Source organism: Besnoitia besnoiti, chromosome VII, assembly GCF_002563875.1.
Source record: "Besnoitia besnoiti strain Bb-Ger1 chromosome VII, whole genome shotgun sequence".
NCBI lineage: Eukaryota > Apicomplexa > Conoidasida > Eucoccidiorida > Sarcocystidae > Besnoitia > Besnoitia besnoiti.
In genome coordinates, this window is record NC_042362.1 from 3,205,041 (window position 1) to 3,218,463 (window position 13,423).

The 13,423-nt window shown below is 59.8% G+C and overlaps 3 protein-coding genes across 3 annotated transcripts; 1 reads left to right on the forward strand and 2 right to left on the reverse strand.

Annotated features, from left to right (window-relative positions):
- Nucleotides 1–396: 396 nt before the first annotated feature.
- On the forward strand, nucleotides 397–4,362 carry BESB_080600 (uncharacterized protein; the record flags this gene model as incomplete). Its single annotated transcript, XM_029366422.1, has 7 exons — nucleotides 397–1,692; nucleotides 1,949–2,084; nucleotides 2,331–2,484; nucleotides 2,909–3,032; nucleotides 3,513–3,618; nucleotides 3,948–4,061; nucleotides 4,331–4,362. 7 exons carry the CDS (start codon nucleotides 397–399, stop codon nucleotides 4,360–4,362), a joined length of 1,962 nt encoding a protein of 653 aa, XP_029217853.1.
- A 1,532-nt stretch (nucleotides 4,363–5,894) lies between these two features.
- On the reverse strand, nucleotides 5,895–7,997 carry BESB_080610 (Ctr copper transporter family protein; the record flags this gene model as incomplete). The annotated part of the gene is made up of 5 exons (XM_029366423.1): nucleotides 5,895–6,081; nucleotides 6,338–6,572; nucleotides 7,145–7,554; nucleotides 7,744–7,815; nucleotides 7,945–7,997. The coding sequence occupies 5 exons, from the start codon at nucleotides 7,995–7,997 to the stop codon at nucleotides 5,895–5,897; spliced, it is 957 nt and encodes a 318-aa protein (XP_029217854.1).
- A 2,987-nt stretch (nucleotides 7,998–10,984) lies between these two features.
- Nucleotides 10,985–12,431, reverse strand: BESB_080620 (uncharacterized protein; the record flags this gene model as incomplete). The annotated part of the gene is made up of 2 exons (XM_029366424.1): nucleotides 10,985–11,566; nucleotides 11,952–12,431. The coding sequence occupies 2 exons, from the start codon at nucleotides 12,429–12,431 to the stop codon at nucleotides 10,985–10,987; spliced, it is 1,062 nt and encodes a 353-aa protein (XP_029217855.1).
- Nucleotides 12,432–13,423: the final 992 nt, after the last annotated feature.

A 13,423-nucleotide genomic window follows, 5' to 3' on the forward strand; every position in this document is an offset into this window, starting at 1 on the left:
GCGCGTTCGGGAATCCTCGCTGCTCTCCAACATCGCATGTTTCGCCGAAAGAATTGCGTGAAAGAAGTGCTGGTTCCCGCCTCAGTTGCCCCTGGTAAATGCTTCCGAGTCTTCTGTGCAGGCGCACTGGGCTTCTCTCCGTTGGAGGGGGGGCGTGGTGTTGTAGGGAGGCCCCAGGCGCAAGCCCTCACGACACAGAGTCGTGCTTGTGCGTCTCGTACGTGGTAGTACCGCAAGGCTTCGGCTCGACTTTGGCATCTCCTTTCCTCTCACGCCCATCCTTTTCCTCTTTTCTTCCTGCCCGCATGCGCCGCTAAACGCCTGCTTACTCAGCTCTTTCAGCCACGTCTTCGTGGCAGCGCTCTCTCACCCCTACTGCCGACCACGTCAAGGAGAATGGCGACCAACACAGTGCATCGCTGCGTCGACTGCGCGGCGCCTCTGGTGTTTGTCCACGATTCCGCTCCGCCTGCGTGCTTGCTCCCCGCGGAAGTACTCGAGGAGGTGGCTGCGGGAGCTTCGCGCAGGATTCGCGGCTCATCCCCCCCGTCCACTCAGGCCGCGGGCCTGCAGGCAGGCGACGCTGCCGGCTCCACGCCCGACGTCCCCTCCTCTGCCGCTGCGTCTGGGGCATCTGGAAGCGATTTATGTCGCACTACCTTTGGCCTGCAGTCAGTGCTGGATGCAGAGGAGATAGAGCACCCGCGTTTCACTCAAGGCGACGGCGCGCGCACGCGCCAGCCAAGCGGCACTCCGCACATCCGCCTCTCCGACCTGGGGGAAGGGGGGCCCCTCGGGGCTGCCCTGCCGCCCGCATGCGCTCCGGTCGCTGAGGCCGCGGGCTCGCCTTCACTGCAGGATTCGTTCGTTCTTCTTTCGCCTCTGCCGGGAACTCAAGCTCCGTCCTCGGCGCTCCCCGAAGAGGAGGGTGCCGCTTCATCGCCCGCGGCATCTGGGAAGTTGCGTCCATTGGAGGCGTCGCCAGGCTCCTCCTCCTCATCGAGCTGGCCGGCGGGGTCGCTCAGTGAGCGGTCTGCGCCGTTGCCCCAGGACGCGCCTCGGCAGCAGTTTGTGGAGAGTCTCCTGGCGGGCGAAGGCTGGACGCAGCTCGTCCTCGATGACGCTGCACTTTGCGCCAAGTGCCTCGCGGTGACAGTTGGTCAGCTCGAGCAGCAACTCGAGGAAGAGCGCGCCCTGCTGTGCCAGTACTCGCGCGCGCTCCGCAGACTGAAGAAGCACCGGCGCCAGGAGGCCGCGAGGCAGCGGAGAGACGGAGAGACAGCGAACAGAGCAGAGGGGGGAGACGGCGACGACGCGGCCCAGCGAGACGAAATAAAGACTCCAAGGGGTGCGCCGCTGGGGGCGACGGAGACAGAGACGCAGAGCGGCGCGGAGCAGCCTGCGCAAGGCCCATCTGCGAGCCGCGAAGGCGACTCGCTGATGCCCTCTGGTACGGTCGCCAGCCGGAGCGCGCCCGACAGGAATGGAGAGGCTGAACGCGCGGCGGCTGCGAACGAGGAGCTGTCGCACGCGCAGCTCGCTGCAGCTGTTATGAAAGCTCACGAGGAGTTCGAAGAAGGAGAAGAAGCAGAGGAACAGCTTCTCGAGGAGATTGCCACGCTCGAGCTCCTGCAGCTCCAGCTCTGGTTTCAGTCGTCCGCGCAACAGGATCAGGTTGCTCAGCAAGAAGAGGTGAGAAGGACACCACAGAGTCCGCAGTGCGTAGTGCCGGTAGTTCAGATGCGCCACGGCCGCGGCTCGGGCGACTCACCTGCGAGTTTTTCGGGGGGGGGGAGGGGGGGGGACGAAATGTGGTGTGTGCTTTTTCCCGCTTTTTGGGATCGCGGGAGTGGCTTGCATGCCGCTGCACGAATTCGACTCCGCGCGACGCGTCTCTGGCGATCCGCTTCCGCATTCGTTGTCTGCTGTTTTCGCCGCCGCTGCGCAGGCGACCGCAGCGATGCTGCGCGAACGCGACTACGTGAGGAGTCAAGTGCGGAGGCTGAAGCAGCTGAACGTGATGAACGACGCCTTCCACATCTGGACAGACGGCGCGCTTCCATCCATCAACTCCTGCCGAGTCGGTGAGGCCTTTTGTCTCTCTCTTGGCTCCAGGGCCACGGGACCCGCAAGCCGCTGCATCCTTCTTTGCGGCGTCACTGCAGGCCCGTTCGCCGTGGCGTCGAGTGGGTGGGTTTGAGACTCCGCTTCATATCGTACCAGAGTGGCACTTCCCAGCGGCAGGGGTTCCTCGCGGATGAGGCGTTCCCCATTCGTCGACGGGAGTTGGCCGCGCGTGTGTGCGTCTTCTCATGGCTGCCGTTCCGCAGGGCGGCTGGCGTCTCCCGCAGGTCCCAGCTGGACCGAAATCAACACCGGCTGGGGTCACATGTGTCTTCTTCTCGACGTCCTTTTTCGGAAAGTCTACGTCCACCCTACGCACTACCGGCTGCTGCCGCGCGGCCCTTATTCCTGTTTAATCAGGTAAGGCTTCTCCGCGAGTCGTCGCCGGTGTCGTCTTCCGGCTGACGGCTGCGAGGATCAACACTGTGTTCGAGAGCGTGCTGAGGGAGTCTCGTGAAGCGCTGCACCGGGGGGTTGCCACGTCGGTGCGGGAGCTAGCCGTGAGACCGCGTGCGCGTGGCCTGCTTACTCCAAAACAGATCTGTCTGGTCGACTTCGCTTTGCCGTGCTGAAGAGGAGCGCCTAGGAACAGCGGCGGGCGAGAGCTCAGGGCGCTACTCGGGGGGAGTGCCGCTTGATGAGCATCCGCTACTGTAGGGGAGAAGTGATTCGTATGTTTTTTTGACTCCGCACGCTTGGGCGTGTCTTTGTGCCGCGCGCATGCATCTGGTTGCTTGCCGGCTCGCCCTGAATTCCCTCTCTGTGTCGCGTGTCTGGATCGCAGGAGGAAAGACGACACAGTTTTGCCGCTGCAAGGGGGCACGAGTGAGACCGGTCTCAGCCGGTTCTTCTACAGCAATCGGCGGTTTGACGCGGCCACTGCCGCCTTCTTAGAATGCGTACAGGAGGTGAGACACGACGCGTGAAAATGCAGAGGACGTGAGGATACCACGAGGAGAGCGCGCGGGTCGCTCGTGGTTAACTGCCGCCAGCACCTCTCGTGTTACGCTTCTCGCGTCTTTTGATGAGTCCTCGAAGAGCAAGAGGCTCTACGGACGGGTGAAAGTCTTCTACAGAGCCTACGCGGCTGACAAATGGGTGTGTCAAAAGGCTCTAATTGTGATCGGGCGCGGGGCCCGGCGAGCCCGCCAGCTGGTGTTGAGGTGGGATGGGTGTTGCTTCTTTGTAGTGCAGTGCGTGGAGTTTGAGGCAGTTTCGGCGGCTATAACAAGTGTTGCACTCTCAGTCGCATCAGCGAACGACCTTGGGCATTTCGTCGCGTCGCAGAGGCCTTGCGGGCTCTCGCCTTCTGGTGGAGGTGGCTGCTTCAGCTGTTTCAGTGGTTCTGAACTCAGTTTTCGCTGTGCCTGCCGCGCGGACGCGTTCAGCTGTATGAAGCTCTAGTGCATTTCGCCCGTCAGCCGTGGCCTCCGTACGCATCGCCCGACCTCCAGACGCCACTGGAGCCGCCTGAACTTCCGTTCGCCATCGACGGTACGTGCGCGGACAGCAGCCAGCTCCGTGGCGTCGAAGTCGGTCACGATGCCCTAGCTTCATGAGCACTGATTGTGAACGACCGAAACTGTTTTGTAACGCGTCTTGTCGGAGGTCTGCGCTTTCCGGCTGTCGGATGGCGGTTCCACAAAGCGGCAGCCGTTCAAGGCTACTCTCGTTAGCGCACGTTTCGTCTTGAGGCATGCCTATGAGTCGGTTCCGCTGTGTCTCAGATCTCGGCAACCGGCCGCCTCGTCGCCCTCTGCGTCTAGAATCTCATGGCTGCCGCTGCTTAGATTTTCTTTCTTCTTCTGTCTCGGTTCGTGCAGGCGACCGAGTCGGGGGCCTTTCGGTTCGGCTGCAGCTGAGTCAGGACGAACGGTGGAGCAAGGCAGTCAAGTATCTGCTGATCGACCTTAAGTGGCTCCTCGGATATGTCGAGAGTAAGTCTCATCTCTAAACCGAGGGACACGCGTCGAGTAGCCTTCAACCGGTTCAGAGTTCACGGTAGCAACATTTAGCGCCTACCGTGCCTTGAACATTCAGCTGAATTCTGGTCGGTCTGCTTCCAGCTGTCTCCGGAGAGATGGAGAGTGCAAGGTCTCCATCCAGCGCAGCGTGACATGCGGCGTTGACATGCTAAACAGCCATACTTGATGGGGATGACAGTTGTTGCCGGTTTGTTGTTGCGTTATCTGCCTTCTTCGCTCAGAAGTATGCGTCGTCCTTCCCTCCGTCACCTAGTGGATGTTTGGTGTCGCGCAGCGACGGTCGGATTTTTTTCACGGTGTCAGTGCGGGATTCCTCGCTGGGAGACAGCCTGACACTCACTTTACACAGACGGCTAAACGGCGCTTCGTCAGCGGAAGGCTTTAAAGCGGGACCGTGCCTTCAGTGCACAGCCAAGTCCCACGCTGCTCCTTGAGAGCGTCGGACGCACAATGCGATGACTCGTCTGAAGTCATAGGAGTCACGGGGCCGCTGGTGGATCTTGTGAAAAGGCAGCCGCTTTGGAGCAAAACGAGAAATCGTGCTCGCTCGGTCAGCCTAAAGGTGAACGCCGCGCTGTGCATCGCGTGCGATTCACAGGTGCCGAGGTATTTCTTCCAACGCATGCGGCGGATTGCCCTTTGGCGCCCAGGACTGCGTGGCAGCTAACTTGTGTGCGGCAGATTCTGTCCGATTTTCTGTGTCGTGAACAACCTGCCCCAGCTGCAGTTGCGGGTTTGCGCATGTACGCGTCGATGGTGCACATGCTCCTGAAAGTAACGGTACACGCTGTAAACGAAGAACTCCTTAACTTAAACTGAGGAGTCAAGTAGGTACACACCGTACAAGGATTAATTATGTCCACGTTTCGGCCGGGAGCTGCGCGGTAGACGCAGTCGGTCTACCGTGGAGTCCGGCTAATTCCGGTGTGAATAGAGAAGCCTCAATTGCCGCGCGTATGCGGACTCGCCCGCATTACCTAGTGCGTCATAGTGACTCACTGCACGTCTCACTTTGGTTTCTTACTTGCAGTAACCTGTGCACTCCAAGTGATTACAGAATTCACTTTAGCGTTCCCATATACTTCTGACGCTCGGCGTCTATACAAAAAAGAAAAAATTTCGCCGCACTGCATCGCGAAACACACAGGGGCCTCCGCCCGCCGGGAGGCGGTGAACGACCGTTCACCGCCTCCCGGTCGCCTCTGCAGCCCGACACCGCGTCTTTTCTTCATTTTGGACAACCGATTCTCGGAGACAGCACAGTTTTGAACCGAGGCAGCATCGCTGAACGTTACGAAACAAAGCACAATAGCTAAGCAAAGGCGCGCACATCGCCTCAACAAGTTGCCCGGGCGCTTATCTGATGCCACAAAAACACCGCAGCTAGCGAGCATGCGCAAGCGCGGTGGAAGTAGTTCCTACGCATATCCCGTTCTCAACGTGGACGACATTGTAACGGATCGCCGGACACTCAGACAGCGTTATCCCAGCTGGGAGCGTGGCTGACTTGGTCGGAACGGCAGACCCCTTTTGGCCTCTGATAAGCCGAATCGGTCTCCCGCGCCCACGGTGTGTGATGATGAGAAACACCGAATCGGAGAAGCACGCGTTTGCTGCGGATATGCACTTCAGAGGAAGTGCGTATCTTGTGGGTCCTGATCTGCCTACTGCTGCCGGGCTGGGGACGGCGGGCGAGTCCGAGATCCCGTGGTGATCGCAGCGGCGGTTCCAGGCTTCACCCACTCACAGCGCGCCCTCCCGCGAGGAGGCACTCGTGTCTCTCATTCACGAGTGGTCGTGGGAGCAAAGGAGTTCCTGCCAAGGACGCGCCCACAAATTGCGCATCCGACTGTTTATGACTGTCCGGCCGGCAGCGACCCCGGCGACTACAGTCAGAAAAAGCCCCGCGTTGAAGGTCATGCAGACGAGCATCAGACTCCAGTCGATGGCCGCGATCGCGCACGCGAAGAGCCTGAACAGCACACAGGGAAACCTCAGAATCTCCTAAGCCACGCGGCCGCCGGGCGGAGTCGACTGGCGAAGAAAGGCGCAACAAGCTGCCGCTGTCAAACGGCTCACATGTATAGCACTTCAGAAGAGAAGTGCATTACCAAATGCATTATCACCAATGTAAGGAATTAGTTCTAAGCATTCCGTCCAGACTAGCATCCGGCAGGCGTCGTCCTTGGAACGAAGTCTGTTTACTAAGCTGATGAGTCGACGATTACCATGTGGAAAAAAGCCGGCGTGCAGTTTTTGCAAACTTTGAAACACGCTCAGCAGGCGTCTCCGTGGCGCCCTCAGTTAGGCCATTCGCCCACGCGTGCGAGGCTCTCTCGACTCGGAGGCCGCGCGCCCCGCCGCCCTCTGTCGGCGGACTAAAAGTTGAACCTATGGAGTGCTCCAGCGCGTCTCGAGCCGCCGGGCCTTCCCGGCCGCATCCGCACGCGGATGCGCAGGTCCCTGAAACCAGAATCCCCGCAGGCGCTACAACACATGCGTCTATGAGGTCTCTCCAAAACGCATCAAGTGGGGACGAGTGACCGCCATTCGGTGAGCACCCGCATACACCCTAAACCGTGAGCGGGACTTCACTGCAGAAACCGCCCAAGGGCGTGGTGCAAGCGCCAACCAAATTGGCTCTGCATGTGAAACTGTGCGCTGCTGGCACCACAGAAACCGCGAAAACCGCGCCCGACTGTCCTGCAGGAGAGCCGCTCGCACATCTCGAATCCCGCAAAGTGTTGCTAAAACCCCAACGTGCCCTCTGTTCGAAGGGCAGCGCGTGTCTGTCCGCACACGGGCCGCGATAAGCCGAGAAGGGAAAAGTATAAACGCTGTTTCTCAGCCATCGTGCAGCGAGCAACGCACGACGAATCTCCCTCGCGGCGTGCCACGATACCTCCGCTCCTCCACACGAGGGCGCGAGGGCACAAAAGACGGCGGACAGCTGAAGCGTCCGCCAGCCTGCAGCAGCTGGCTCCACGGGACCTGGGTGCCTCTCTCTGCTGCCTCGGCTGCCTGCGTTGCCTCACCGTGGTCTCGAGCGCGCCCTCCGGCAGCGGGCTCTGCGCCGGCCTCGCAAAGTCCTTCAGCACACGCGTCATAGCCAGTCGTTTCCGTCCGCTCTTCGGCGCCTCGCTGAGTCGCACAGCAGGCGCGCTTCGCGTTGGCCTCGCGAGCGTCTTCTCCGCCCTCGACTCGCAGAGCGGCGCTCAGCCGCGGCGCCGCACAGCGCGATCCGGACAGTGCCTGGCTCCATCGCTTGGCGCCTCCGTCGTCTGAGCAGATCAGCGGAACCGAAAAGGAGGAGGCGATGCGCGCGTCCTCTGCGGAGCTCGACGCAGGCCTCGGCTCGCGCAGAGGGTCTGCCGCTGGCAGCGGAGACACGAGGGCAAGGCGTCGCCGCTCTTCCAGTTTGTGGCACTGCAGCTTCAGCCACGCACTGTGAGACACGCACGCAACAGACGCACAGAGAAAAGGCATGCATGGCAGAGGGGGGAGGGGGGTGGGTGAGCCCGGCTTCTACGTAAAACCGTCGCGGATGGCGACTTCCAGAGGGAACCAGCGTCAGCGGGCCCCCTGAGGCGGCAGCTTCGTCGCCTCGAGGCGCAGCGAGCCGTAGACGCCTCACCTCACCAAGCAAAGGCCGAAAATCACGCAGACGGCCAAATAAAAGTCCACGGCGTCGTGTGTTTGCCACCAGCTGCAAACAAAGAACGAGAGATCATCGAGGCACACCCGCGGAACAGTGCAGTGCAGCTCGCAGCAGACACCGGAGGGGGCTGCACAGGCGGGAAGGCAGCAGATCCGCAGCCTGGTTATTGGGATGTACCTGAAGAGGATGGTGGAGCGGTAGCCCCAGTAGAAGGTCATCTGCATATCCATCTTTTTCCTCAGCGAACGCACACACACGTAAAACCAGGGCTAGGCGGCCCGTGAAGTCGGGCGCCCTCCTGTCCGTGGCGAAGCAGCGAGCGCACGCGTTTTGAAAGCCAACACGCCTCTCCCTGTCAGCGACTGCCGAGACGTTCGAAACGCACCGCCTCCGCCAGGGTTGCAGCTGGGGTCCTCACGGACTCAGCGGTGCGTTCACGAGAGCTGGCTCGCCTGAGACGAATCCACGCGGTTGGTGGCGCGGCAAGCTGTTCAGGTGAGCCAAGTGCCCGCAGGGGAGTAAGCAGTCGGGGAAGAAGAGATTGAGAGAGGGGTTTCGCCTGCAAGCTTGCTGCTAAAAAATATGCACAATCCTCGTGGATCGGCACGCCAAAGAAAAGGCCAGATCTGTGCAAAGCAGCTGGGGAGAGAGGCGGAGACCAAACGCAACGCGAAAACAGAGGGCTAAACCCAATGATCTATGGGCAGCTACACACCCGTAACGCGCATCGCACGCGCCGTTACCTCTGGTGACCTGTCCTCGGCGCACCAGGAAGTTTATGCGGGGCCATGCATCCGCAGTAAAAGCGTAATTCAGAACGGGCGGGAGCAGCTGCCTGCCAAGGGAGAGGGCACGTGACACGTAGACGTAGCACCTTGTGTCCGCGCTCGCGTGAATTCTAGCCTCCCGAACCTACCTCTTGGTTCTCCACACCACCGTTGTTAAGACCTTTGTGTATCAACTGCAGAAAAGATGTCAAAGGGAATACATGCGCGCACCTTCCGTCTCCATTCCCAAAAAGAGACGTAACCGAGGAGACATAACGGAACCGGCAGCGAAAAGTAGCCAGGACCGCCTGCCGGTATGACGCGCGCTGCCCAAGCTACAAGTACCGTTGCCAGGAGTTCACGGGGAAGAAATTTCACATGAAAGAGGCATGTCTCTTTATTAAAAACCACATATACAACATAGCAGACGCTGTAGACCGCCTCATGCCCAACAAGCGGTTCTCCGGCGGCCAAAAGCGTATCTCACAGTGACCTACAAGTTCAGACCGAAGGAACTTTGCGCCCTGGCAGCAAGCGGTGTCTCTTTTCGGGCGCCCCAGAGCCTGGTGCGTTAAGCTCCTGCGCTTCCCTGTGGTGAGGAAACACGTCCACTGCATGCACACGTCTTTTTTCTGACCGAGTCACCTTGATTTCATTTTCTAGGAGAACGCTTCTGAACGGTCCTCGAGTGGCGCGGCTCATCGAACCTCAGAGAACTGCGATGTGCAGCCTCCCTCCGACCGACGGGGAGTCCTTCTTGGGTGTCTCCCATGTTTGCACGATAACATTCCTTGTGTGACGCGGTGTGGCTTTCTGCAAGCTTTCTAGGGGGAAAGCTTTGAGTTGAGGCTCGGATCTGCCCACGGTTTTACCGGACTTCCACCGTACCTCCTTCTGTATGAGCCATGCACACTATAAACTGGGCTCCGGACGCGCCTAGCCCAGGCCCGCCGCATCAATGGAAGCCTGAGATGCTCGTGGCTGAAGTAAAAGTGAGAAGGCAACCTTGTGCGCCGTGGTCGGCCGTGGCGCGGAAAGGGGCCCGTTTCGTAGCACCGCACATCAGTTTGTCCTTTTCTTTCCGTCGGTCGCACCCTGGGTAAGCCCCATGCACCACTATCGCCCAATCTATCAAAGGGCCCGCAGTCAGTTGCTCGCATACCCTCTAACCCGCTCTACTAAGTGACATAGTTAGACAGTGGGCTGTGCTTAAAACGCAGAGACAAACACGAGAGACACTGGAGACAGACAGTCCTCAGCCGCGCCGGTGTATGCAGTCCGAGGCGAAGCCTAGAAAGCAGCCCGATCCGACCGCCACTCTCTTGTAGTTTGGACTGAGGCCTCCTCGTACCCCGCAGATCTGCTCTGAAGTGGTTGCGCGCCACGGGCAGAAGCCGACTCCCGCCGCGTAGTGACTCCACGACTGGTACGAGCAGGCTTGTTAAAATGCATGCTCCCGTACTGCATCGCAAGGTGTTCACGCGACTCTCTACACCCCGCTGGCGTCGCTCAGCAAAATATCAGTTCTCCACTACCGCTATTGCTGGTAAGGTGGGTGCCCACTATCGCGCTTCAGGAACGGCAGGGGAAAACAAAGACGTCATCCGCTGTGCGATAAGCCATGGTTTTCACGCGTAGCGGCAGCTGTCGCTCAACCACGACAGAGCCGCCCTTGGTCTACTGCGCTGAAAAGGAGTCGAGACACTGCCAAACGGCTTTGCGCCTGGCGCAACGAGGACCAACAATCCACCTAAAACAGGGGCGAGAATGACGGAAGGCAGCCTGGTTTCCTCCAGGTGGGGACATTTCCTGGATGCTTGCTGCATACGAACAAAATGCATCTGAATTACGCAGCAACCACGGTATGATACAAGCGCATCTTCAGTATTGTGACACGCGCTCCTGCAGTGAATTTGACACCAAGCCATCGCTGCATGCTTCTTGATTAATCTCCTTTTCAGCCCCTCACCCGCTTGGGGGCTCAGTTCCTCTGCACGGCTTGTGTCGCTGTCATTTCTGCACGCTGAGTGGATATACACATTTATATGCAACGCGGCTGAACTATCACCACTGGGCCGATCTGCTCTGCCGTTCCCCGCGGGCCTTTTGCCCTACAAGGCACGAGTTCAACAACGCTCTATACGCGTCCGCCTGTGTGCCGCGCCTCAAGCAACTGTGCCTCTGGAACTAAGGCGTCGCCGTGACGGTTGAGCCTCTTAAAATCGCCACTGCAGTTTAGGACATCTGCGTTGCTTCGGGAGACTCTCCTCTAGCCGTCACGCCGGCCTCGCTTTCCACGCGCAGCCTTGTGCTAGACTGTTCTCCAGCATATCTTGGCTTATTGAAGCCGCTTCGGGGCATCAGGAAATTTCGTTCGTCCGCGCTGCTGGTGTGTGCTTTACTCCCGCCGCCCTCCGTGCGTTCCCCCCTTCGAAAAAGTGACTGCAGAGCTAGTCAAAGAGGAAATGGAACTGCCTTTCCATTTCTTGCCGCTCTTTCTCCTCCTGACGCTCCAGCTCTTTGAGCCGTCTCTCGACTTCAGCCGCGCGCGCTTCCCTGACGAATTCATCGAAGCAGGCCTCAAGCTCCGAGATGTGAATGGGTACTGCGTTAGTACCTCCAAAGTGCGTCGGCAGGTTCTCGAGCCCGATGACGTCTCCCATTTTGTCAAGAAACTCCTGGCGGCTGGCGTAGGTGAAAAACTGGATCTCCTTTGGCGACAGCGCGCGCACGATCCCCAAAAGGAATGCCGCGGCCCGTGGCACGTTCATGATGTGGATTTCCGACACGCGGACGCCGACGTCGGGGATCGTTGACGTCATCGCCTGCACGTAGGACTTCGCCACGAGAATGCCGCCTTGGAGAACCACGCGAGCGATGTCGGTCCCCGCCGCGTCAGACACCACGATCGATGACGCAGTAGGCGAGGGGGCGATGCGCCCGAACCACGCGAGGTTCTTGAAACGAAAAAACGAGCGAATGTCCAAGTCACTCAGCTGCCGGCGGATCATCGGAACGTTGAAGTCGGAGAACTAAGAGAGAGAGGAACACAAAGCGCAAAGCAAACATGCTGGCTGGCAAACAGATGCCGATCCCAAACACACCAGCGGCGCCGCATGGCAGCCTGGCAGACAGCCCTGTGGTGCCGCCCTCGAGTCGCCTTGCATGTTGGAGCGCGCGGCTCTGCATCGCCTTTCTCGCTACACGTCAATGCAGAGCCTTGCGTTGACGTGTAGGCGAGACTGGCGGCGCACTGGTGCATCCTGGGTGCTTGCCGCCACGAGGTTTGCTTCTTACCGCATCAAATCGATAAGCTGCTATGCTTCTAAGTTGAGACTATTGGCTATAGACTTTAGACGCAAACTTCCCAGCCAAGAGCTGGAATGGAGCGTCTGGTGTGGGGTCTCTGTAACTCACCTTGGTCACGAGAATGTAGTTGCCTCTCTTGTCGTGGCCGTAGAAGTAGAACGGCATCAGTGCGGCGGTCAGATCCAGCTTCGGAGGAATGCGAAGCGACTCCGCAGTGGCAGCCTTGCTCAGGAACGCATGCGGAGTGCGCCAGTCTCGACACAAGGCAGCAGCAGGGTCCTCGTGGCTCGAGGCTTGAGCGGCGAGGTTCCCTTGGTTCTCTGCTGACTCATCGTTGTCGTTCCTGCCGCTGCTGGCATCACGAGAACGCGACAGCTCGGCATCGGCGGCAAATTCGCGGGGAGATTTACGAGAGACTCGCGCGGCTGCTTCGCCCCCCTCGAACACGCCCTGCGGTGAGTTACTTTCCTCAGGCGCTTTGTCCCGAGCGTCTTGCCGTTCGCGCCTATCATCGTCGAGCGCATCCGGCGCGGCAGACGCGAGCGCTTCGGCTGAAGTGAGGGCAGGCTGCGAGTATCTGTTCGCCATCTTTGGGGACACGGAGCGAACCAAGAATGAACACAGGAGAAAAAGGAGGAGAGCCGACCACAGGTGTCTCTTGTTCGTCCTCCACGACGATGCAGGGAAGAAAGAAGGCTTTCGGACGGGACTCCCGAGACGGGCGGCCAACGGGCGCCTGCCGCCGTCCTGCAGCCTCTCGCTCACGTCTCGCAGTTCCGCCGACGCGTCGCTGGCACAGCGCGGTGCCACAGACACGCCGCCGCAGTCGAGAGGCGGAGGGGAGCTCGCGGAGAGCCTCGCAGAGCGAGCAGCAGCGGAGCTCGGTGTCAAGCAGAGACATCCGTGGCGAGTGGGTCCCGGGGGGGAGGCGTCGCCCGACAGCCCGCCGACCCTCCTCCTGCTGGTGTCTGGAACGAACGAATGCCCGGTTCCTAGCACGTTCATCCTCGGGGGACGATGAATAGAGAAAAGGGAGACCCAAGAGAACCCACCGATAAGACCCAGGGCGGAGAAGCAGCAGGGGCAGGCCGGAATGAGATACACGCGGACAAAACTCCGGTGCCCTTGCTCCGCTCGCCAGGAGTGTCTTTACCTTCTCAAACGAAACGGAAGAGGCAGCCCCGGAGCTGCCCGCGGGAAGACCGGCTAGCGGGTGAGCGTTTGCTCGTTCCTCGAAAAGCTACCAAAAAAGCGGATGAGCCAACCGCGGCCACCATCAACCCGAAATGACATAAAATATGCTTAAACACAGAGGAATTCACCTGGTTCTACTGCCACGATATCACTGGCGGTGTGCGCCGGGCGAGGATATCCCAACTCGCGGGCGAGACATGAAACGACGACCGAGCCGGGGTCTCAGTCCGACTGTTGGCTTTCCTCACTTTGAAAAAGCTTGCACACGGGTCTGTCAACGACGACCATCAAAGATATGCAAGGAGTCTCATAGCCATGCCAGCAGAGGGCGCGGAAATGCATCTGTCTCCACCCGTCGTTGGGGTACGTTCCCCCGCGACTAAGTT